General features: G+C 39.3%; 2 protein-coding genes across 2 annotated transcripts in view; one reads left to right on the forward strand and one right to left on the reverse strand.

Annotated features, from left to right (window-relative positions):
* Window positions 1-26870, forward strand: part of UBAC2 (UBA domain containing 2) — a 209249-nt gene that overhangs the window by 23914 nt on the left and 158465 nt on the right. The window contains exons 2-4 of the mRNA XM_049867698.1: window positions 10333-10460; window positions 15468-15587; window positions 16097-16206. Coding sequence (XP_049723655.1) covers window positions 10333-10460; window positions 15468-15587; window positions 16097-16206 — 358 coding nt within the window. The remainder of the gene's footprint in view (window positions 1-10332; window positions 10461-15467; window positions 15588-16096; window positions 16207-26870) is intronic.
* Window positions 22670-26214, reverse strand: GPR18 (G protein-coupled receptor 18). Its single transcript, XM_049867699.1, has 2 exons — window positions 25927-26214; window positions 22670-23725 (listed from the first exon to the last, which is right to left on the reverse strand). Exon 2 carries the CDS (start codon window positions 23689-23691, stop codon window positions 22696-22698), a length of 996 nt encoding a protein of 331 aa, XP_049723656.1. The 5' UTR covers window positions 23692-23725; window positions 25927-26214; the 3' UTR covers window positions 22670-22695.

Genomic DNA, 26870 nt, shown 5'->3' on the forward strand with positions numbered 1-26870 from the left:
AGAAAGACCTGGAGATCTACTTCCAAAAAATCAGCCATTGAAAACCCTGTGGAGCGCAGTTCTCTGACACACTCGGAGTCCCCGTGAATCAGAGTGGACTTGCAGGCAACTGATTTTTAGATTTGTAGTACCATCCCCGGCCTGTCACAAAGCTGTTACCGGCAACACTTTCCCCACACTTGGCCTTTAAAACTTTTAGCCCTGTCTTAAAATAGCATTATACTGATTAGGCAGTGACCTCAGTGATATTTGTGTGGGCCAGATGCTGAAAAGTGGCAGGCCACACAGGAACTTAGCTGAGTTTTATTTGGCCTGTGGTGTGTGTTTTGGGGGGTGGGGGGAAGGGGCGAGGAGAGGAGAGAGTTACTTGTTAACATTTTAAAATTGGGGTATTTCAGACAGAAGTCTGTCTACTGAGCAATGCTTTCCTTTCTGCTGTCTACCCCCCATCTTTCACTGATAGCTGTTTGGCCCCTGAGGCATTCAAATCTACAACAGGATTTCTTGCTACTTATCGCAGTCTTCCCCATTTTGAGCATTACTTTTTCTTCTCCCTCCTAGTTTGTTGCATGGGTCCAGAACTTTCAACAAGCTTCCAAAATCTCTCTCTTTCAGAGTTGTTCGTACTGTTGAATGTTTGATCCTGTATTGTGTGTGTAACACTCATAATTTTCTTCCCACCTTTGGCTTTTAGAATTATTTCTCTATAATTGTGTTCCTTGTCTAATTAGCACTTTTAACAATCACTGCTTTTTGGACTTACTGACCATGAAGAGGTTAATGTTTGTATAAAGCCTCTCTCATGGGTAGAAGCACAACTAGTGACCAGCCTGGTGGCAGGGCCAAAATAACATGCCTAATGCCGTTGTTTATGACTAGCAGATTTGACACACTTTTCCTCTGTCGCGCAGGCTTCTGTGTTAGGCTCTGTTTTAGAGCTTCCTTTTTATATTATTGCTCACTATTTGTTTTTTGTTCATGTCTAAATGTTTTAGGTGTGGAATACATTTTTTTTTTTTTAATCTAGAGGACACATCCTTCTCTTTCATGCCTCCTGCCCTCCATGCCCCTGGAAACATCGTAGCATTTTCTCATGTTTATTTTCCAGATAAACTTGATAGCCATTTGATCTAGTAACAGTGCTTTCTTGGCTGCCCGCCTGAGCCAGGCTCTCTGGCATGAGGAGCGGTCAGTGTGGCGGGTGGCCCAGTGTCACCAAACTCTCCCCAGTGTGTTAGGAACCGGAGTGGATTCATCGGTGGCTTTCACAGTTATACTTCCAAACGTTGTAGGGAAGCAGGTCTAATAAAATAAACTTGGGAGCTTTTGGTTCCTGAGCCATCGTTGTTGAGGTGGTCGCTAGGAGACACTCCTCCCGAACTTGGTCCCAGAGGATAAGTTTCATGAAGTTTTCTTGCAGGAAGTTCATAGGCCCAAAGAATATATCAGGGTGGTGTCCCTTGAAATGCATGGGATACTGCATTCTTGTGACTTCTACACCTATGTTATTTGTGGGTTAGCCCCTTTCTGATGAAAAACTTTAAGGGAGCCTGAGTCGTTTACCAAATAGCAGGTAGTCAGAAATGGAAAGACCAGTATTGCGGCAGGGTATGGCAGCCCCTCCTCTAAGGGTGTGAACCACACTGGGGTATTTGACTGTGAAGTTTGACATGCCTGACTTGTGGGGACAGGCTGTGTTGCTGGTTTACTGCCTCTTTCTCCATCCCCTCTGCGTCTGTCTTTAGTTACAATGCTTCCGCAACAGCCCAGATGGCTAAGCTTTGCAAGACCTGTGGTTAGTGTTCTCAGTGCTTAGAAGATGCGTTTATTTTTAATTGAAGTAAATGTGCATAATGTAAAAGTCACCGTTTTAACCAAAGTGTACAGTTCAGCGGCTTCCGGTACATTCACATCGTTGTGCAACCACCACTATTTTCTGGTTCCAGGACATGTCATCGCCCCACAGAGAAGATCCATACCCATGAAGCAGTCACCCCCCATTTTGTCCGCCCCTACAGCCCTTTGCAACTGCTGATCTACCGTCTGTCTCTGTGGGTTTGCCTGTTCTGGATAGTTCCTAGCAATGGCATGATATGATATGTGGCTTTTTATATCTGGCTTCTTTTACTTGGCCCGGTAGCATGTATCAGAACTTCATTCCTTCTAATGGCTGAATAATATTCCATTGTATGGGTATGCCAGTTTTTGTTTATCCATTTGTCGATGGATAGAAGAGTTGTTTCCACTTTTTGGCTATTATCAGTAATGTTGCTATGAACATCTATGTACAGGTTTTTCTTTGAACACCTATTTTCAATGCTCTTTGGTATGGAAACCCGATGGGACAGTTCTACCCTGTCCTGTAGGGTCACTATGAGTTGGAATCGAGTCGATGGGTTTGGGGTTTTTTGTTTTTGTTTTTGGTGTTGGTACTTAGTTAGGTGTGGAATTTCTGGGTCATGTGATAACGCTATGTTTAACTTTTTGAGGAACCGAAAAGCTGTATTTTAAATATTAAAATAGTAAGCATATAAAATTATTATATTTCTTGCTGCGTGTTAGAATTTTTTTTTGTTTTCCTTTAGAGTCAAGCAGAACTGGATTTGAGTCCCTCCACTAGCTAACTGTGCCTTTGGGCAAGTTGTTTAACCTTGCTTAGTCTGTTTTGTCGCCAAGAGCATGCAGACAATTCCTACTTCAGGGTTATTGGAAGGACTCACTGAGATGGTTGGATGCAGAGAATGTTTTTTTTTAGCACAGTGCCTGGCGTACAATAAGGAATTCACATGTACTGTAGTAATTATTTTAGGATGATACATGGTAACCAAGGCCTGATTGGCATTCATTGCCACAAGATGGGTATTTCAGTCATGCCAAAGAGAAGTTAGAGGACGTGAATGACCCAGAAGGAAACATCTTCAGCGTTGGTATTTTTTATTAACTTCGATATCATGTCTTCTATTTTTCGTTTTAAATTAACGCACCGTCCAGTAGTCTCAAAAGTTGTAACATCCCTATTTTTAAAGGTGTAACATCCTGTTGCAGAGAAGTGATGTATATTTTTTTTAAACCTTCTATTTGATCACCATTTGGGGTCTTTATGTATGAACCACTTCCTGCTTCTTTGGAGAGGCCGGAAGATGACTAGTAACTTGCCCCATCTCAATGCATAAGGACTTAATGAACCTTTTTACTGATTGAGTAACTAGTTAAACAAAAGTTAGTTTTTCTTATTCTTGAAGTAGATTTTTATTGAAAAATTAAAGTATCTCATCAACAGATCATTCAGACATTACCACTATTAATATTTTGTAGATACTTTAAAAAAAAACACACATGTATGTATACACTTTTTTCAAGTGTTACATAGTAATAGCACTCATTATATTTTCCATGGCATAAAATATTTTTTCTACAACCTAGTTTTTAATGTTGAATATTATTCCGTTTTATGGATAGAATGTAACTGACCTATTTTCCTATGGAACATTCATGCCCTTTTTTTTGTTGTTATATAAACAATGCTGTGATGAACATCTTTGTGCACATCTGTGATAATTACATTGGACTAAATGCCTAGAAGTAGATTTTAAAACTTTTTGATAAATTCAGTATTTAGTAAGTATCCACCATGTGTTGCACTGTCCCCAGATTGCAGGCTTTTTATTTCCAACCACCATTGCATTTACTTTTGTCACGCAGAGGACCATGCTGATTTCCGTTGTTGCTGTTTGTGACTATGTATGTTTTTCACTTAAAATCGACCGTGGAGGTGAAAATTCCTTTGGACTGTGGAGCTGTATGGCAGCAGAGCTTAGGAAGCAATTTCGCTAGTGCTGGAGTGCAGGCTTCGTAGTCAGCCAGCGTAGTCAGGGTTTGGGTCCTAGTTCTGCCACTCACTAGCTGTTATATCTGACACCTCTTCTCCTGAGTCTTTGCAGTTCGCTCGGCTTCACGCCTTTCCCCATCTGCTTCCACAGAGCCTGGGTTTGGTGTAAGCTGGTCCAGTTTGGTTAAGGTTATTTCTCTCTTCGTCTCATGGGGCTTTTTTCTCTGGCCACTCCAGACTGACTGTTGAGGGATGGAAGATGATAGATGAAAACACTTTCCTGTTTCTTCTCTGGAGGGTAGTTCTGAGTCACCTCTGTCACTCACAGCTGTGGCTGATTTGATAACATATCCTTGTATTGAGGTTCCTTCCCTATTTCCTTCGCTGTGTCCCTCACTCTTGCTCCCTGAGATCGCATTCCAAAATAAACTACCTGCGTCCAGGCCTTCGTCGTATCCTTTACTTTCAGGCTAAGATGTTTTATGATCATGGACTGGTAACTTACCCTCTGAGTTGCAGCTTTCTCATGTGTATAAATTTGGGGAGGGTAGTATCTACCTTATAGAGTTGTTTTGAGGATTTAAACGACATAATTTATTCATTCACCAAGTATTTTTTGAAACTCTGCCATGTGCCAGGGGCTGTTCTAGACGTGGGAATACAGCAGTAAGCAAGACAAACAAGGATCCTGCCTTCACAGGTTTACATTCTGATGGGGAAGACAGACAGACACATAAACAAATGAGGAGCATTCCAAATGGTGAAAAATGGTTTGAAATAAATAAATAAAACAGAGTGATGTGCTAGAGAGGCATAGAGTCATGAGAAAGGGCGCTCTGAGGAGAGGAAATGAGGACTGGATGATGAGAATAAGCGGGGCATGAGCAGAGCATGCTGGGTAGATGGAGTCACAGGTGTAAAGGCCCTAAGGTGGGAGCGATTATCAGGAGCAAGGTAGTACACATAAAGTGCACTGCAGAGGACCTTGCACTTGGCGTGTGCTCAATAAATGTTGAATACTGTCATTATTAGTACAGACGTGTCGCTTAACGTCCCAATGCATCCTGTGAAACAGGACGCTATGCGGTTGGGGTGTTGTGCAGACACTGTGTTACACAGGCACACCTTGTTTTATCGCACTTTGCTTTGTTACGCTTCGCAGATCCTCCAGTTTTTTACAGATTGAATGTTTGTGTCAACCCTGTGTCGAGCAAGCCTGTCAGCACCGTCTTTCCAACAGCGTGTGCTCACTTCATGTCTGTGTGTCATATTTTGGTAATTCTCGCAGTATTTCAAACTTTTTATCATTATTATTATATCTGTCATGGTGATTTGTGATCAGTGATCTTTGATGTTACTATTGTAATTGTTCTGGGGTGCCACAACCCGTACCCATATAAGATGGCAAACTTAATCGGCAAATGTGTGTGTTCTGACTGCTCCACCAACTGGCTCTTCTCCTGTCTCTCTCCCTCTCTTCAGGCCTCCCCAATCCCTGAGACACAATAATATTGAAATTAGGCCAATTAATAACCCTACAGTGGCGTCTAAGTGTTCAGGTGAAAGGAAGAGTCGCAAGTCTCACTTTAAATCAAAAGCTAGAAATGATTAAGCTTAGTGAGGAAGGTGTGTTGAAAGCCTAGATAGGCCAAAAGCTAGGCCTCTTGCACCAAACAGTTTAGCCAAGTAGTGAATGCAAAGGAAAAGTTCTTGAAGCAAATTGAAAATGCTACTCAAGTGAACACATGAATGATAAGAAAGCAAAACAGCTTTATTGCTGACGTGGAGAAAGTTTTAGTGGTCTGAAAGAAGATCAAACCAGCCAGAACATGCCCTTAAGCCAAAGCTAGTCCAGAGCGAAGATAAAGTGCAACAGAGAGATCTTTTGTGAAAGGAAGAGTCGATTGTTGTGGCAAACTTCATCCTTGTCTTACCTTAAGAAATTCCCACAGCCTTCAGCATCCACCAGCCTGCCAGTCAGCAGCCATCAACGGCAAGGCAAGACTCTCTACCACCAAAAATGGTAGGACTTGCTGAAGGCTCAGATGATGGTTAGCATTTTTTTAAGAATAAAACATTTTTAAATTACGGTATGTGTATTTTTTTTTTAGACATAATGCTATTGCACTCTTAGTAGACGACAGTATAGTGTAAACATAACTTCTGTAAGCACTGGGAAACCAAAAACTACTTGTGATTGGCTTTATTGCAGTAACTGCTTTATTGAGGTGGCTGGAACCGAACCCGCGATCTCTCCCAGGTATGCTGGAGTCGGGTATGCTACAGTGACAGACAGCTCCAAAGCCTCAGGGTCCTAAGACCACAAGGTGTTGATGTTACACCTCCATTGCAAGTCAGCTGCAGAATCCATTCTGCGTTGTCTTCAGTTCCAGAATCATCTGATAGGGCAGCCGTCATCTTGAGCCTTGGCAGAGGGAAAGAAGTCGGGTGGTTGACTGGCTCTGGAGTATCTGCCTGGAAGTGATGAGTATGACTCTTCCTTGGCCAAAGCGAATCATGCTGCCATGTCTAACTTCAGCTCAGGGGGAAGAGGGTGGAGGGCAGTCCCTCCATGTGTCTGGAAAGAGACCAGGATATAATTAGTGGATCACACTGCCACGTGCTTTACACTGCTTAATTTTTCTCCGTAGTGTTTATTTCTGTCTGACATAATATATATTTACCATGTTTGCTTAAGTTTTCTTTTCTTCTCTGACTAGAGTGTAAGCACTATGAGGGTAGGAACTTTGTCATTCATTGCTGTACTGTAGTGCCTAGAATAATGCATGGTATACATAGTTGTTGTCGTGTGCCATCAAGTCGATTTGGACTCATAGCAACCCTATAGGACAGAGTAGAACTGCCCCATAGTGTTTCCAAGGAGTGGCTAGTGGATTCGAACTGCTGACCTTGGTTAGCAGCTGAGCTCCTAGCCAAACCCTTTGCCGTCAAGTTGATTCTGACTGATAGCAACCCTGTAGGACAGTATAGAACTGCCCCATGGGATTTCCAAGGAGCTGCTGGTGGATTTGAACTGCCAATCTTTGGTTAGCAGCCAGCTGCTTTACCACTGTGCTACCAGGGTTCTAACTTTGATAGAATGATTGAAAATACCAAGGCAAGTCATTAATTTATTCATTTGGTGACGTGAAGTTAGGAGTGTGAAGCAGGGAGGTTTGAGGAAAGAAATGGAGATGGTATAAAATGAAAAATTGGAAAGCATACTCATTAATTAGAGAAAGGCAGTACAATTGTTGGTCAGTGTTGACTGTCAGTTTGAGATTTGAGACCATGAATACACATACAGTGAAATCTTTGAAGCTCATGTGTGTGCTTTTCTTCAGTAACATTGAGTCGCTCAGCAGCAGGTGAGGAAGGGGCAGGAATAATCTGATCCGTTTTGCAAGGACAGGTGTAAACCCTTGTTGAAGAAGAAATATTATCGTGGCTGCACCTAGGTCAGCCTTGGAGTAAGTATAAGTACTGATGCGAAGGATAGTTTGGTTCATTTCTGCTGCATCTTAGGCCCCGTCAAAATAATAAAGGGGCTTGCTTTTCATGAAGGAGGCTCGCTCCCCTGGGGTGTTGTGATGGTGGCGGTGGTGGCAGCAGTCTTCCCTGTATGATCTACTTCTCATGACACTTTAAGGTCTGTGCTGTTATCCCCATTTTACAAATGAAGCAATCTGAGGCTTAAATTGCTCAAGAAAGAATTTAGGATTGTCAAGCTATCTTATAATTCTGTAAAGGTGTCTTATAATTCAAGCTATTTTATAATTCTTTTCAGGTACTAAGCAATGGGAAGCTCCCTTATCTGAGAGGTGGGGACCTCTATTAGCTTTTAGATTCCATAAAGCCTTGGTTATCTCTTGGCCGTGAAGATAGTATGCAGCCATGTTACTCATGGTTCTAATTTAGATGTTTTCAAAACGTTACCGGAGAGGAAACAATTTGGCTATTTTTATATACTTAAGCAATAACCACAAGACCAACTGTAACTGATAAAATTCACCCCCGGGGGATTTCTCATGAATAAGATTAAAGCGTACTTTCTACAGTCTGAGAATATTGCCATCATGGATACTTTTCTGTGGTCTTGCCTTTTGACTATCTGAACATCTCACATGTGCAAGCTGCTAGGCCTTGTGGCACGTATAGAGCATATAGGCACGTGGGCTGCCCTCCAGGAATTTTTAATGTAGTTGGGAAGGCAAAACATACGTAAATCCCTGACTATTCAAAGTAGTGTATGCAAACGGTGCAGAGTAAGGCCTTTTAGGCTACACTGGTTGACTGTGGCTGAAGGTGAAAAGGAGAAATCGAGCTCTAATTTGAAGGCTGCATTTTAAGTATTAGATAAGGGAGCATCTGCTGGGAGGGAATTGATGAGGTTTGGGGGTTTTAAACCTGGGAAGTTTTTTTTCCCCAGAAGCATGAAATGGGCGGGGGGGAAGGTAATGAGATGAACAGTTTGATTGCAGCCAGGGGTTCTTGGAACAGAGCAGTGGGAGGTAAAGCTAAAGCAGGTAGGCCCAGAGTGTGCAGGTGGTGAGAACCAGGCCAATGGGACAGTTTGAACATTAAAAATATGTATATATATAACTGATTGTAGCACATTGAATATGCAAAAATCCGTAAGCACAGTGATACCCAGATAAAAGATGAAAGAACAAAAGAACTTCTTTGTATGAATAATGCTAGTAAATATAGAAGTAATGACAGAATTAGAAAAATCACATTTGTAAAGCCCCCATGTAGTTACTGATTCAGGCGGGATTATCTGTAAAAGTTAAAAACAGTTTTCTCTAAGTTGAAAAATTTTCATAATAAAAAGGTGGAAGAAAACAGTAATGTAAAGAAAGAAAAATACAGTGTTTTAGCTTTTCCACAGGGGTTAAATGTTCCATCCTTTTATGGAAAGCTGTGCTTTTATAAGCAAACTCGTTTGTACCACTTGGGTCCTCACCACCAGTGTTTTGATGCTGTGGGTATTCCAGACCAAACCAGTTGTTGATGGGTCAGCTCCGACTTGTGGGGACCCCGTGGGTGACAGAGTAGAATATACTCTACAGAGTTTTCAGTGGCTGATTTTTTGGAAGTAGATTGCCACGCCTTTCCTCTGACGTGCCTCTGGGCGGACTTGAACCTCCAACCTCCAGTTAGCAGCTGAGCACATTTACTGTTTGTGCCACCCAGGGATTACAAGCTTATTATGTAGAGAAGTTATTGCCGAGGAAAATATTATTCCAGTGGTTTTCCTAGATTTAGATTCACTGTTTTTTGAGCAAGAAGCCCTGGTGGCGCAGTGGTTAAAGCACTCAGCTGCTAACCAAAAAGCCTATGCTTCTAACTCACCAGCAGCTCCTCGGGAGAAAGATGTGGCAGTCCGCTTCCGTAAAGATTTACAGGCTCGGAAACCCTACGGGGCAGTTCTCTCTCTGCCCGCATCCTGGCCCATGAATCAGCTCGCTGCTGGTGTTTCAGCGTCTCTGGGAAAGGAAGGCATGAAAATATAAAAGGGGAACTAAAGGAAGAGCAGGAGGGAGAGCAGGGCTACCCGCATGTCTCTCATGAGTGTACGTTTTCATTAAGTGATGTATTAGGGGGAGATGTTTCTCTGTTGGGATAAGCTGGCATTGTCTCTCAGAAAAAAATTAAGGACTTAAAACATAATTCACTTCCTTTCTCTCATATCAGAGAGTAGAGATGGGAGCTTATAATGTTTATAAAATATCTTTGATAGTGTATTTATATCATGAGCCCCAAAAAAAAAAAAAAAAACCCATTGCCACTGAGTTGATTCGGACTCAGCAGAACTGCCCCATTGAGTTTTCCAAGGAGCACCTGGTGGATTTGAACTGCAGACGTTTAGTTAGCAGCTGTAGCACTTAACCACAATGCCACCAGAGTTTCCATTTATATCATTTTTTTTTTTTTTTTTTACCTGTAAATGATAAGATCTAGGGGCAAGAGGAGTGTAGTTGCTTTGGTACAGGTCACAGAAGTCACGTCAGGCTCTCAAACATAAAAATGACACAGGCTGCAAGTGTACCGGTGCCCATGGTAGGAATTCTCAGCGGGCCACTGCATTTAGCACTCTAAACACTTTCAGCCTGTCTTAATTTTTGTTTAGTAAGTATATGAACCTTGTCCATGCTCTGAACTAACTGATTGATTTGATAGAAAATACGCACCTCTGTCTTTTTCTTCATGCTTCGGTAACCATTTGGCTGGCTTCTTGCCTCAGACTCTTTTAAGAACCTACGGACAATGCAGCTCTCACCAGTGAATTCCACTGGTTTTCCAGCGTTCATTATTGGTCATTTATTTACCCTTTCAGGTTGATGTGTTAAAAATTAATGTTAATAAGAACTAAATTTCAGAGTTTCTAGACTTGGTCTTCACTCTCATTCAAATGAAGTGTATTCTTTTGGTTTTCAGCCATGTGGTTTTTTAAATCCTAGGAACAGCCATACTGAAAGTGGTTTTCTTTTTCCCTCCAGACAAGGCACCTCTGTCCAAGAGTCTCCTGTTGGTCCCCAGTGCCCTGTCCCTTTTCCTGGCCCTTCTCCTGCCGCACTGTCAGAAGTTCTTCCTGTATGACCTCCAAGCAGTAAAGAACGACTTCCAGGTGAGCTTGTTTCCCTGGCCTCTTGGGAGGAGAAAAGGCAGACATTTTTTTCCCCTTACTGCTTTTCTTCTGCTACTATTAGTCACTCAAAGCCCCTAAGCTTTTAAGAAATACTATTTATTGTTAATATTTCATTAGCAGGGAAATTTTCTAGTTGTATTTGTTCATAATTTCAGTAAGCCAAATTATAATGAAGCAATTGTAGTATTCCCTTTTACTGGGCACATCATTTTTTTAGTTTTACTTTATACTCATGACAATGCAATTTATAAGTTCAAAGCAATTAAAACAATGTTAAATTGCCTTTTTTTAGAATTAATATGCATAGTTAATATTTCTGGAGCATGTCTGTTTGAATATTTGATTAGCCGACCTAAGCTCTTTCAGCTCTAACAGATTATGAATCTATGATTGCTGTTATATTGGTGGTTAAACTAAGCAGGGAATTTTTCTTGCCTTTTTGTTACTGGGAGGAACAGAACTATGGCTTTCAAGATTATTAGAGTGTTCTCATTGAAAAGGCCACTGCTGGGGTTCTTGTCTGAACTGAAGCGTTAGGGCAAATTCTGGCGTATAACCTGTCAGCCTGTTTTGCTAAGTACTTGATTAACCCTTTGAAACATCAGAATCCATGTCTTAAACTTCGACACCTTTTCTTTGTAGTGATGTAATTAATAACATTGCTTGAATTGGCTTTACCAAGTCCCTGTGAAGTTCTTTTAGTTATTTATCCACACTCCTGCTTTCTATCGGAACATAGTATTGCTCCTGTATTGTTTTAGTTGCTACAATCCAATGGTTCGCAACCCTTGATACACATTAAAGTCATCTGGGGAAACTTTGTGGAAATCCTGGTGGCGTAGTGGTTAAGTGCTATGGCTGCTGACCAAAGGGTCGGCAGTTCGAATCCACCAGGTGCTCCTTGGAGACTCTATGGGGCAAGTTCTACTCTGTCCTATAGGGTCGCTATGAGTTGGAATTGACTCAACGGCACTGGGTTTGGTTTTGTTTTTTTTGCGGGGGGGAGCTTTAAAAAAATAAGAATTAATGGCAGAACCTCACCCCCCACCCGCTGAATCAGAGAGTCAGGTGGTGGTGCCTGAGCATTGTCACACTTTTTAAAAAGATGGCCAGGAGATTGTAGAGTATGGCCAGCCTGGAGGACGGCCGCTGGGGTTAATTTGGCTCATCTGGCTAAGCAGGCAAGTGTCCCCATCTTACTGCACCACTCTGTGGGCGTCTGTGCTCTGGAGGTGCTACGCTGGTCAAGGAGGACAACCCTCCTAGATGGAGAGGGACTACTCTTTCCCCTAGGAATGTGACGGACCTCCTAAGTGGTTCTCTGTGCGCATCTGTAAGAGAGGCTGCAAGAGGTGAGAAATGCAGGTGCTGGTCTGGAAAACGTAAACGCACAGTTGTGAGAGCGTGATACTGTAGGACCAGTGTACGTTACACCTTCAAGGGCCGATACATGCAGTAGGGGCCAGTATAGGGTGGGAAAGCTCCGGGGCGCCGTACGGATGTGAGTTTTCCTTTTGGTCTGAGAGAAGGGACGACTGTTAGTTAGCAGTAGGAAGAGAGAAGGGCATTTTACTTCAGGAAGCAACATGAACTTCAGATCCTTCGGAATGCTGCGTGGGAGCCGCGGTCTGCGAATAACATACGAGCGGATTGGATGGGTCGACAGGGCACGTTGGTAAATCTCCAGGGTTTAATCACGTGGGGCAGAGATGCTGCCCTGAGGGTTTCGTTGGCTGAAATCCAGAATCACTGCTTTTTGTGTGCAGAGCAGTAAACCGTCTTTACAGGGAACAGTCATCTTCATAAAAGAGAAAAGAGTTGCCGTCGTTATTAGTTGCCATCTAGTTGATGGACTCAGCAACCCCATGTGTGCAGAGTAGAACCACTGCGTGTAGTGACGTGGTGCCTGACGTGTAGTCACGTGGTGCGTGTACGTGTAGTAACGTGGTGTGTTGCGTGTAGTCACGTGGTGCGTTACGTGTAGTCACGAGGTGCGTTACGCAGAGTGACGTGGTGCATTACACGGAGTGACGTGGTGCATTATGGGTAGTGATGGACATTAAATGTGGTGTGGTATTTTATATTACATGTAGTGATGTGTATTGCATGTAGCATTATGTATTACATGTAGTGATGTGCGTGACATGTGATGTGCATGACGTGTAGTGATGTGCATTACATGTAGTGATGTAGTGCATTACATGTAGTGATGTGGTGTATCACATGTAGTGATGTGGTGTATCACATGTAGTGATGTGTAGAGTATTACATGTAGTGATGTAGTGTATTATGTGCAGTGATGTGATGTATTACATGTAGTGATATAGTATATTACATGTAGCGATGTAGAGTATTACATGTAGTGATATGGAGTATTACATGTAGTGATGTAGTGTATTATGTGTAGTGATGCGATGTATTACATGTAGCGATGAGCATTACACTTAGTGATGTAGTATATTACATGTAGCCACATAGAGTATTACATGTAGTGATGTGGAGTACTATATGTAGTGAAGTAGTATATTACATGTAGTGATGTGTAGAGTATTACATGTAGTGATGTAGTGTATTACGTGTAGTGATGCAATGTATTACATGTAGCGATGAGCATTACACGTAGTGATGTATATTACATGTAGCCATATAGAGTATTACATGTAGTGATGTGGAGTACCATATGTAGTGAAGTAGTATAATACATGTAGTGATGTGTAAAGTATTACATGTAGTGATGTAGTGTATTACGTGTAGTGATGCGATGTATTACATGTAGCGATGAGCATTGTATGTAGTGATGTAGTATATTACATGTAGCCAAGTAGAGTATTACATGTAGTGATGTGGAGTACTATAGTGATGTAGAGTATTACATGTAGTGATGTGTAGAGTATTACATGTAGTGATGCGATGTATTACATGTAGTGGTGTAGTGTGTTATGTGTAGCGATGTAGAGTATTGCATGTAGTGATATAGAGTATTACATGTAGTGATGTGTAGAGTATTACATGTAGTGATGTAGAGTGTTACATGTAGTGATGTGTAGAGTATTACATGTAGCGATGTAGTGTATTACATGTAGCGATGTAGTGTATTACATGTAGTGACGTGTAGAGTATTAACATGTAGTGATGGGCATTACACAGTGATGTAGTATATTACATGTAGCCACATAGAGTATTGCATGTGGTGATGTGGAGTATTACATGTAGTGATGTAGTGTATTACATGTTGTGATGTGATGTGTTACATGTAGTGATGTAGTATATTCCATGTAGCCATGTAGAGTATTACATGTAGCGATGTGGAGTATTACATGTAGTGATGTAGTGTATTCCATGTAGCCATAAAGGACTTGGAGCTGTCTTTATTTCTGAATCTGCTGTTCTACAAAGATGACAGTCATTGCATCTTGCATTTGTAAAGTACTGGACAGTTTATAAGGCACTCACGTATACCATCTCATTTGCTAATGCTTATTGTAGTATATGCTGGCCTACAGCTTCAGTGTGATTCTGCTGCAGAATCACAGAATTTCTGAGGGAGAAAGGTTGTTTAGTTTGGAGACGGCAACCGTGTGACCCGTGTGTGCTCCTGACAGTCATTGCTGACCGATCGTGGTGCTGTTTCTCTTCAAACCCAGCCATGGCCCCAGCACAGACTTCTCCCCCAGCACAGACTTCTTCCCCAGCGCACAGACTTCTTCCCCAGCACACAGACTTCCTCCCAAGCACAGACTTCTTGCCCAGCGCACAGACTTCCCCAGCACAGAGTTGCAGGCAGCTACCTCACTTTAGCTAGATTGGAAGATGAAATGAAATCTGGTGGCCATCCCTGAGCTAGTCCAGTGCCCTCATGTTCTGGAGAGCGCTGACGACAAAGACTGGCTGATCCCTTGCTTGGAGTAGACACAGATGTGAAATATCTTCACAGTTTGGAGTCAGTTTTCTCATGTGTGTTCTTGCTTTTACTTGTCTTGACAAGAGTGTGGGTTGTGTGACCTTAGACAATTAAAACACTTGCTCTGTGCTCCTTTTTCTTAACTTAAATAGGATTAATATTTGTTTTGCCCATTCATTGCAATTGTGAGGAGAAAATAAGATCAAAATATTCTGCAATTGTTATTGGGATTGTCTTTAAAACCCTTAAAAGTATTTAGGAAGATTCAAAATAGGCCTTTCAGTAGTTCATTCTTCTTTGTACGCTCACTTCTGGTTTTCAGCTGACCAGAAGTTGATTTAAATAAATTAAAAGTTGAGTTATTTTAAAATTTCTAACCGAGTAATACTTAGCAATAAAAACCAAACCAATCCCATTGCCCTTAAGTCAGTTCTGACTCAGAGCGACTCTGTAGGACAGAGCACAAGTGCCCCATAGGGTCTCCAAGGAGCGGCTGGTGGATTAGAACTCCCAACCTTTTAGTTAGCAGCTAGACACTTAACCACCATGTCACCAGGGCCCGTATTTAGCAGTAATTGCCATAAATTGCCCTACACATAGTTGCTATATAGTAAGTTGGGCATTAAACATAAGCTCAGAAATGTATATTTTTGGGTTAATGCCTAAATTATTTTCAGTTACAGCTTTATTTTATTCAGTAGCATAAAAATGAATATTTCATAGCCTTTCTTTCCAGCTCATGAATTAATTAAAAAATTCTTTTTTATCTTGTAATGGATACCATCCTAAAAATGTTTTACAGGAAGTTTTACGTTGTATAGTGAGAATATATTTTGTTACAGTAATAAGCGAATGTTTTTAAAGTAGCCTTAGTGCTGTGTAGGAAGGAATTTTCCATGTGGGAGAGCTGAGCTGATTTCTTAGGGAAACATAAATGCAGTTTTCCTTTTGTGTTGCATCAACATTTTACTTACAATTAGAATATGAAAAACAAGCAGTGTGAAGTAAACATAATAAATTTGGTCAGGAAGAAGCCTGAACAATTTTCTAATTTTATTTATTGTTCTTTTTTAATCCCTGTTTAGATTTGGAGGTTGATATGTGGAAGAATAATCTGCGTGGATTTGAAAGATACTTTCTGCAGTAGTCTGCTTATTTATAATTTTAGGATATTTGAAAGAAGATTTGGCAGCAGAAAATTTGCGGTAAGTTCCTATGTGTTTTTCCTCCACTGTTTGGGTTATGGAAGAAACAATTTTGGTTTTCTCTTTCCTTATTTTTGAATAGATTTATTTTGTTAAACCTGGTGTTATTATGTATGATTCTTTTTAATTACATGATGCCATTATCAGATTTGGAGCGTAGATGTTAACCAAAGAAAATTTACAACGTTACTATAGTAAAATAGTAATAATAATAATAGAATAGTATTGGGTGTCGGTGGTTAAAAAAATTTCAAACTGGACTGATTTTAATAAAACTTTAATCACTTATTTTGCATAGTGGTTTGTGTGTTACTTGTGAAAAATAAATGGTGCTGTAAATGTTATTTCTTCAACATACTTAGAAATTATGGAAACTAATGCATTCGAACAGTAAGTTTTTCTCCCCCATTCTGAAAAGCTTGTTCTAATAAAAACAAACTTTTTTCCTTTTTAGTTACTTTAATTTTTGGAGTCTCATCTCTGTAATTCTCCCCTGTTTTATTTTTCAGTCCTTTTTGCTGGGTTCCTGGGTTTTGTCAGCATTGTTTGACTTTATCCTCGTTGAAGCCCTGCAGCATGCGTTTGGCATCACGGCGGCCAGTAATTTGCCTTCTGGGTTGTAAGTAGTTCTTAAAGATGGGCTTGACGTAGAACTATTTAAATCTCATCTGAAGTGTTGTTGCCCATGAGGATCTAGAAAAGAATGTTTTAAACTTTTAGGTGTAGTAAAATTGATTTCGTGTGTAAAAAAATCCAGTCTGTGCTTACATTTTTATTATGTTCTTGATACAGAATGAATTTTACTTTAATTCTTCTTTTTCCAGATTTGAAATCCATATTTTAGAGAATTTTTAGTGGACTTCATATTGTGGCCCTGAGGGTAGCATTAATTTTATATGTTTTTATAGTGAGCTTTTGGCTTGGTAATTTTGTGAATTAAACACAAAAATACAAAATTTAGTTAGGTTAGTTTAGGAAACGTAATAAATTTAAACTTCTCAAGAAAGATTTTTTTTTTAAATGATATTGTTTCTCTATTACCACCAAAAGTAAAACAAAGTCAGTTATATAGGGTACATCTTTGTAGCCAACCTGCAGTGGCCATCCTAAGGCAGAATGTATATGCTATCATATCGTGTTGATCGCCTTGGGGGAGAAAGAGAACACAACACGGTGGATGTGAAATAACGTGTCTAGGAGCAGAGTTGTTAGCCCATATAAATTGCCTTAAATCATTTCTGCACGAAGAATCTAGGACTGTGTTTAGGAGATGCGATAGTATGAAACATGGATGATACAGATTATTATCAGGTACCGTCAGGCCGGTTCCGACTCATAGCAATCCTGTTCTCTGTACCATAGCCTTATTTTAACTTTAAATATAGTTTTTGAGAACTCTTGGTTGATTTTATATATCTTGATTCAAATTCATGTTGGATCCCTATTTTAAAAATATAATTAGCATTCTGATTTCAGACTTGCATTGTTAGTATTTACGATGTTGTCACCGCCCTTAATGGAACTTACCAAATCATAGTTGGCACGAGTGTTGGCCCTTAGCCGCTTTAACAGTATATGATCTTGACTTATATTTGAATGGAGACTGATAAAATTCTGTGTTATAATTATCATGCAGTTTTTGTTGAGTTCCAGGGGTTCTACTTATAATTACACTGAGAAATTTAGGTTGACTGTCATGGTATTGAGGAAAATAGTGTGGTCACCAGGAATGATTTCATGTTGGTTCAGAAGAGCAGCTGCACTGGTAAATCACCAGTTTTTCCTGAAACATTTCTGATTCTGGCCGTTCTGTATAAGGCCTACTGAGTTTGGAAGTGTATATGTGGGTCTTATGTATTTGTATTAGAATTAATTTGGGGGATGGATAGTAACATTGCTTTTAATTCTTTTGTCTACATTTTCCCCGTGTCTGATGTATTAAAGGAGAGTAGAATCTCCGTATTCATTTATTTCTTTATGGAATTCTGTTAACTGCTACATAAAAAAGATTGATTCCATTTTGAAGTTGGTGGGAGTAAATTGACTTGTTCTAAAGGGAGAAAAGCATTTACCTATTTAAATCTGTTTGCAGCAAGAGTTGAATACTTGAGTTAAAGATTTAATATGATTTAATTCAGTTGTCACTTGAATGAGAAAGGATTTCCTTTTTCAAGTTACTAAAAACATTACAGTATGATTTTTTTTTAGAATTTTGAAGCCTTCTTAAATATAGACTTCTTGGAACATAAATCTTTACTTCAACAAATCAACTTTGAATTTTGTAAATATATCTTTTATTGATGGCAGCAAAGCTTCAAAAACTCAGGGTAGGGAGGAAACTACTTTCTCTCTTTTTTTTTTTTTTCAGAGTGCTTTACAGTTTGCAGTGTTTTTCACATAACATTTTGTTGTGTTTTTCTTTCCTATCAATGCTAGCTTTATATGCACTCCCTACAATTCACTTTCAATTTAATGCTCTCTTTTTTTCCCTCTGAATTTTTTTTATTTGGTTGTTGTTGTTGAGAATATACACAGCAAAACATACACCAGTTCAACAGTTTCTACATGTACAATCTAGTAACATTAATTACATTCTTTAAATTGTGCAACCATTCTCACCCTTCTTTTCTGAGTTGTTCCTCCCTCATTTACATAAGCTCACTGCCCCGCTAAGGTTCTTAGCTAATCTTTTGAGTTACCATTGTCAGTTTGATTCCATGTAGATAGTTTTTAGATAGTTTTTAAAAGAGCATAATGCTCAAGGCAGTTCAGTTTTAAGATGACTTCGGGGGATATTTTTGGTTTAAGATTTAAAGATTATCTCAGGGCAGTAGTTTCAGGGGTTCATCCACCCTCCATGGTTCCAAAAAGCCTGGAGTCCATGAGCATTGGAAATTCTGGTCTGTATCTTCCCCCTTTTGATGAGGATTCTTCTATGGAATCTTTGATCATAATGTTCAGTAATAGTAGATGGGCACCATCCATGGGAAAGGAGGCAGTTGTTCATGGAGGCAATTAGCCATACATTTCGTATCCTTCTCCTTTTCCTGACTCCTTCTTCCTCTGTTCCTCCGGGTGAGTAGAGACCAATTGTGCTGTCTCGAATGGCCTCTTGTAAGCTTTTAAGGCCCCAGGCAGTACGCATCCAACTAGAAGCTAGAAAAGAGGCACTAAACATGTTATTAGGCCAGTTAACTGGGATGGCCCATGAAGCCATGACCCTAAACCTCCAAACCAAGGAACCAAATCCCATGAGGTGTTCAGTTCTACATAAACAACCTCAGCAGCTACTTTTTTCCCCATTGTTGTAAATGTATCACACGGCTTTTGCCAATTCAGCTTTTTGCAGGTGTTCAACTTACTAGCAACAATTACGATAATCAGCAGTCCAATGTTACCCTTAATCAATGCAATTTTTCCATCATTGTTAATAACCCCCCTTTTCTCCCTACTTCCCACCCCTGGTAACCACAGTAAACTTTGGTCTCTATACATTTGCCTTTTCTTGTCTTTTTATATATAAGTGAGGTCATACAATATTTGTCCTCTTGTGATTGGCTTATTTCACCCCACATGTCTTCAGGCTCCATCCATACTATAGCATGTATCAAGATTTCACTTCTCCTACTGGCTGAGTAGTATCCCATTGTATGTACCATGTTTTGTTTATCCACTCATCTGTTGATGGGCATTTAGGTTGCTTCTACCTTTTGGCTACTGTGAATAGTGCTGCAGTGAACATTAGTGTACTAGTCTCTTTATCAGTCTCTGCTTTCAGGTCTTTTGGGTGTTTACCTAGGAGTGGACTTGCTGGATCATATGATAGTTCTCTTTTTAATTTTTTGAGGAACTGCCACAGTTTTCCACAACGATTGTACCATTTTGCATTCCTACCAGAAATGGATAAGGGTTCCAGTTTCCCCACATCCTTACCAACATTTGTTGTTTTCTGTTTTTTATTTTAATCTTAGTAATCCTAAACCAAAAAAACCAAACCCATTGCCAGCAAGTCGATTCTGACTCATAGTGACCCAATGGGACAGAGTAGAACTGGCCCATAGGGTTTCCTGGTGGATTCAAACGTCTGACCTTTTGGTTAGCAGCTGAGCTCTTAACCACTATGCCACCAGGGTTTCCTAGTCATCCCTGTGGGAGTGAAATGGTATCTCATTGTGGTTTTGATTTGCATTTCTCTGATGGGTAATGATGCTGAACATCTTTTCATGTGTTTGTTGGCCATTAGAATGTCCTGTTTGGTGAAATGTCTATTCACGTCCTTTGTCCATTTTATGACTGCGTTATTTGTCTTTTTGTTGTTAAGTTGTTTTTTATATGTATTTTGGTTATTAGATTCTTGTCAGATACATGATTTCTGAAGATAATCTCCCAGTCAATAGCTTATTTTTTCACATTTTTGCTAAAGTCTTCTGACGGACAAGTTTTTAATTTTTATAAGGTCCTCTTTATTTATTTTGTCTTTTGCTGTTTATACTCTTGTTATTATATTAGCTAATCGACTGTTGAAAGCTAGGCCTGGCAATGTTGGTCCTGCTTGTTCTTTTAAGAATTTTATGGTTTTAGTTTGCATATTTAGGTCCTTAATCCATTTTGAATTTGTTCTTGTGTATGGTGTGAGGCATGGTTCCTGTTCCATTTTTCTGCATGTGGAAATCCAGTTGTCCTAGCACCATTTATTGAAGAGCTTCTTCTTTTCCCATTGAATGAGCTTAGCATCCTTGTGAAAAGTCAGTTGGCCATAGATGTGTGGGTTTATTTCTGGACTCTTAATTCTGTTCCATTGGTGTATTTAATTTGTCTGTTTTGATTATTGTTGCTGTACAGTATGTTTTATAATCAGGAAGTGTGAGTTTTCCTACATCGTTCTTCTCTTTCAACATTGTTTTAGCTATTTGTAACCTCTTGCCATTACATATAAAGTTGAGGATTGGTTTTTCTCTTTCTGTAAAGAAGACTGTTAGAATTTTGATCAGTATTGCTTTGAATCTATAGATTGCTTAACAATATTTAGTCTTCCAGTCAGTGAACATGTGTAAGTCCTTCATGTCCCTGGTTAGATTTATTCCTAGGTATTTTATTCTCTTAGATGCTATTGTAAATGGACTTGTTCGACTAATTTTAGTTTCACATTTCTCATTGCTGATGTACAGAAACCCAAATGATTGATTGTTGACCTTGTATCCTGCAACTTTGTTAAATTCCTTATTAGCTTTAGGAGTTTTCTTTTGGACTCTTCGGTATTTTACTCTTCTTTTCCAGTCTGGGTACCTTTTATTTCTTTTTTCTTGTCTCATTGCTTTGGCTAGGACTTCTAATACAATATTGAAAAGAAGTGGTGAAAGCAAGCACCCCGGTCTTGTTCTTGATTTCAAGGCAAAAGCTCTGTCTTTCTCCATTAAGTATAATGTTGGCTTTTCATATATGCCCAGAATCATTTCCTTCTATTCCAGTCTTCTTTAGGGTTTTCATCAAGAAAGTGTGTTGGATTTTATCAAATGGTTTTTATCTCTTTTTTCTTTAACCTCACTGCTATTGAAACTTCTCTTACAAAGGTCACCAGTAACCAGCTAATTTTTATTTCCAGTCTTCCCATTTTGACCTTTCAGTAGCACATCAAATGCTTTTGACTCCCTGTTATCTCATGAAGCAACCTGTTCCTTGAGTCCTACCACACTACTTTCTCCTGGTCTTTTTTGACCAGGGCTTCAAACTGGTAGTTTCAGTTCAACCTGCTTAGAATTTGCATTTTCACCCTAGATATACTGAATCAGAATCTACAGTTTAACGAGATTCCCAGGTGAGTCTTATGTATATATGAGACTTTGTTAAAATGTAGATATGTACATAAAAATCACCTGGGAATCTTGTTAAACTGTAGATTCTGATTCAGTGTCTCGGGGTAGAAATGAACGTTCTCAGCAGGGGTTCAAACCTGACCGACCCAGCTGGAAGCCCTGTTTTTGACCTTAGTTACGGTCTGTAGTTCTTTTCTCAGGCTTATTTTAGGTGGTTTCTTGGAGCTGTCTAGTCCACTGCCATGATTTCCACTATAGCTAACACTTGTATGTTTCCTAATTCTCTATTTCTAGTCCATACTACCTTTCTGATTTTTCTAGAATCATATTTCCTAATAACATCTGGATTCAGAAAAAACTCAGCGTGTTTGGAAGCTCTCATCTCTTCTGGTCTTCTGTCTTTCCATACCTTCTCCTCCTTCTCTACTCTTTTCTTAGTTAATGCCATTTACGTCTACTCAGTCATCCAAGCTGGAAATCTTTCTCTTTTTTCATCAGTGGTGTAGGGCGCCAAGTCTTATTAATTCCACGTCCTAAATAACTCATTCCTTCAGCCCGTCCTCTCCTCTACCATCATTATTCTAGGCCAAACTCTAATATTTTTCTGCAAAGATTTTTATAGTAAATAACTAGCCTCCCTGTCAATTTCAAGGCACTCCATGCAATGCTATCGGAAGTTATCTTTCTAAAATACAGGTCTGGCTATGCCAATCTTCATTTTAAAAACCTTTGAGCCCTCATTCATTTCTGAGTAAAGGTCATACTCCTCTGAGATACAGTCAAACACCCTGAAATAGTGGGAATGACATGGGTTTTGCCATCAGACAGACCAAAGTAGAGATTCCACTTCTGCAACTTACTGGGTGTGTTGTGTTCTTGAGCAAGTTAATTCTCTCTAATTCCATTTCCTGATCTCAGTTTATAGGTGAACCTCATATGTAAGTTGGAGTACCCTATACCTCATAGGGCAGTGGAAGAGATTAAATAAACTCACACAAAGAATCTAGCAGTAGAACCCACGATATGTTGGTTTTCTTCTTTCCTTCCAAATCCCCCGTAACCTAACCTCAATCCAGTGTTTTAAGCCACTTCTTTTAAAAATAAAAACAATTTGTTCATAAAAAGAATGTTCCCACAATAATAAGATCTCACAAAAGAGTTTTTAAAAGTTTATTTTTTCCAGGAGAGAAAGGACTTGATAATGTCACACAGAATATCCTTCGACCTAGAGTATTTGTAAAGTGAATTTTAAAGAGATTGGAGGGGAAAAAAAAAAAAAAAAACTTTGGTATCATTCACAGCATTTCACTGGTTATGTTGCTTAGTGACCGTGAACTACCTGATCGAAAACTTTTTCTGCGCATGCTCCGGAGGTAGTTGCGGTATAGCATGACACTAATGACTCGAGCTTGAAATTGTTTTGAAACAATGTAGTAGAGAATCACATCCAGACATGTGCTGAGGTTCATGAGAAAGGTGGTAAAGGCTCCCCAGGGGCTGTAACTATTTGCTTCCCCTGCCAGCATTAAGAAAGCAAAACAGGTGTGGAAAGGTGTAAAGCAGACAAGCACCTGTACCATGAGAGTGATAATGATTCGGATAGACTTCTCCTTGACTTTCGGTTTCAGCTTAGATGTCCTACCGTGCAGGAGACTGTGAATAATGACCAAGTAGCACCCGATCATGATGAACAGAGGAAGCAAGAAAAAAAAAATCAGTCGAGTGAAATTCAACATGTTAGCGGCTTTTAAGTGGATAATGTCAGAAATCTTCAGGCAGGTGGCAGGGTTGGAGGCTTTATCTGGGTCTTCATATGAAAATAGCAGAGGGATTGTGGTCATAAGTGTCATTACCCAGATTCCCACGCATGCTAGCACAGCTTTGCATGTGTTTTTTAGATCTTTGGCGTATTTTGGCTGCACAATGGCCATGTATCTGTCAGCACTAATAAAAGCAAAAAGCCATAGAGCAATGCTTGGGTAAAATATTGTGAGAGCACCAAGAATCTGGCAGAAGGCCTCTCCAAATGGCCATTCACCTTTTCCATAATAAAACATTCGAAAGGGTAAGGTCAGTATAAATATTAAGTCCAATAATGCCACATTCATCATATAGATAGTCACGGTGGTTCTCTTCTTGGTGGTACAGCTGAAAACCCACAATGCAGTGACGTTAACAAATAATCCAGTTACGAAGATACAACTGTAGAAAATAAGGGCAGCAATTTTGTATTCATCTGGATGTAAGCCGTTAGAAGCAACAGGTTCATCTTGATTGTTAGGGGTAGTCATCTTATATCTTGTTGGCAGGCATGATACTCAGTAACTGAAAGAAATAGTTAAAAAAAAAAAAAAAGAAGAAGGAATAGACATATATATTGAAATATAAATGCTAAGCATCTTGGCATCTCAGTGAATTTAAATTTTGAGAGCAGTTTATTGTTGAGAGTCAATATATGTGTCTTAGTATTTGTTAAGGAGCATATTCCCTAGATATTATTACTAATATGTAGTGAACTATTAAAGTGGAGTGTCATAATGTGCGAATTTATTCATTTTTCTCTTTCTCTGCCCACCTTCCTCCTCTCCAGAAGAATACCCTGTTTGTCGTGATTTTTTTCCGTAGTGTGAAATTGGGTAGCAATTGTTCCTATAATAAGCATTTTTTGATTTGGACGGATTGGGAAAAGACCATTCTGAATTTTGATTCCTATAAAATAGTTTGCCACTTTTTCTCATACTCATTCTATTTAAATATTTTGTAACCCAGATTAGTAATGTCCTGATAATGAATTTTTACTCATTAAATATAATTTTAATGTACAAAATATATATTCAAAAACTAGTAAAGGAGCCACACAACTGGTTAATTACTGAACATTTACAGTGATTTTCACTTGAGGGAAGGACTGTTCTTTTTTCACTGTATATTGAGCACATAGTAGGCACTCTGTAGTATTTGCTGAATTTGATGGAATGAGGGAAGGAAGGAACCTTTAGTGAGGTGACCTACAGCAGCCATTCTCTAGTTGTCAGTGAAGACTTGCATAGTTAGCCATTCAGTCTTTTTGCTTTTTAATGGCAAGCCCTTCTTTCATAATATTATCTTTTGTTTTCTTTAAATTACCTAGAAACAGCTATGTCTTACACTGCAGTTTCCAGATCAAGAACTTGACTCTCGGAAAAACAGATGAGCTTTTTTATAATGTACAATTGTGTTTACCCTAGAAGCTGACCTCATCTGCTGCAGTAGTGCACAAAAAGCAACGGTGTAGAAGGACCTCGAAAATAATGTATTGCCAGTATTTTTTTTTATACTAACTTTTCATAGCCTCACTCTACTTAGACACAGAAGCTTAAGTAATATTTGTCAAATTACATTTTAAAAATATCAAAGACAAATAAATATTAAGACGTCACTTCATGTGCATACAGAAACAAATTCCCATTACTGAGAACTGTCCATTTTTAATGGAAAGGAGTTTAGTTGTGATTCTAAATACCACCGACCCCTTGGTGTTAAACTTCCATCACCCACGATGCAACACCAACAGAGGTGTTAAAAATAGACTCAGTACAAAGGGATGGGACCTTGTGGCACCCCCTTGAAATGTGGAGGTGTATGAAAAAACCCACTGCCATTGAGTCGATTCCAACTCATAGCGACCCTATAGGACAGAGTAGAACTGCCCCGTAGAGTTTCCCAGGAGCGCCTGGCGGATTTGAACTGCCGACCTCTTGGTTAGCAGCTGTAGCACTTAACCACTACGCCACCAGGGTTTCCAGTGTATGAAAAGTTTCCTTAAAAATGTCACTTGGCAGAGGGGGTTGTCTCTAATTCAGCCCTGAATCTCTCTTTGGTGAAGACCATGGGGGAGACTACAGTCTGTGATAGGCGGTGTCATGGGCTGTTGGTAAAAAATTAAGAATTAATCTGAGAAATTGCCGCGGACAAACACAAGATAGGAGTTTTTCCTCTCTCTCCCTCTTTCTTTCCTCCCTTCCTTTGTTCCTTCCTTCCATTCATATGCTCAAGTTTGAAAAAAATGTGAGCAATACTTGTGTTTAAAGGCATTATCAGTATAGATTGTGCTCTGCACACACAGAAGAATTTTTGGATAAATACGGAAAAGTTACTGGCTTTCAAATCAGCTTTTTAAAAGCTTTAGGTTGTTCCATGATTATCTGTAAGCTTTTTTTTTTTTCCTTAGAAACTATTAAGTACATTTCATGAAACAATGTAATGGAAACCATGTGACAAAGAGCCCTAAATGTGTTTATGATTCGTTGTATCATTTCCTTAAACTGAGAAAAAAAAAAATTACTATTAATGTCAAACAATATTGAAAATAAATGAAGAATCATGTTAGTAATGCAGAAAGACGATAACAATCCATTTCAAGGTCTTTCACCAGCATAATTTCAGTACTGTAAATATTATTAAAATAAAATAATGATTTTTTAAAAATTTAGCAAAGCATTGATTCTGGTAATGACCTATGAGGAAGTTAATTAAATGCTCCTTACCTCCTTTCCATCAAAAAGCTGTGCCAGAGATGAACATTTTTCAGTATGCCCGCTTCTGTAAAAGAGGTATCCTTGGATAGCTGGTGTTAAAATAGCACTTTCTGCAAATGGTGAATTTATAAAATGTTTTCTTTCTTTTGTTTTAGGTGCATTTATTGCTTTAAAAAGATGTTTCAAACCTAACACTTGGTGTAGGAGTCGGTACCCAGTCCGCTGTAGTTGCTGCTTTCTTTCTTTCAGGAAGTGCTCAGAAAAAGGTTTCTTTAACTTACGACTTTACCCTGGATGTGGTTTTTCCCTTTCACCAATGATTTGTTTATGAAGTCACGTTTAGCTTAAGCCCCCCCACCCCCGAAATGATGGCATATATTTTTTTTTAAAGTACAAAAAGGGGAAAACAAGTTGCATTAGTTTACTTTGATGCTTAAAGTCTGCGTCATCTATGGGAAAAGCATGAGATTTGATGTTAAATAAAGCAGAGTTGAAAGCTTAGCTTCTCCACTGCTTCTCCACTTTCTAAGCTGTGTGACTTTGTCTAGTTACTAAACGACCTGGGCCTTTGTTCCTACTTAGTTTCTGTAGGTTAAAATACACGTAACACCCATCAGTAGGACTGTGAGGACTCTAAATGAGAAAAGTTCAAAGTGCTTAACGTAGTACCTGGCACTCGGTACTCTTAAATAGAGTCTAGCACCTAACAAAGCGCCTAAAAATCGTAGAATAACTACTTTTTACTATTTAAATATTTCTAAGTTGTTTAAAATTGGGACCCTCAATTCTTTGCTTCTGCTTTTCATATGCATTTACCCAATTTAGTTTTGTTAATTTTTTAAGTCCCTGATGTTTTATTCCTTTTTTCTGTTGTATGAAAGTCTGGAAGTAATTTCTATTGCCTAAAGATCTCTGCAAATGTTAAGAGAAGACTCAGAGTCTTTACTGGAGTA

The sequence above is a fragment of the Elephas maximus genome, chromosome 23 (assembly GCF_024166365.1).
Source record: "Elephas maximus indicus isolate mEleMax1 chromosome 23, mEleMax1 primary haplotype, whole genome shotgun sequence".
Classification (NCBI taxonomy): domain Eukaryota; kingdom Metazoa; phylum Chordata; class Mammalia; order Proboscidea; family Elephantidae; genus Elephas; species Elephas maximus.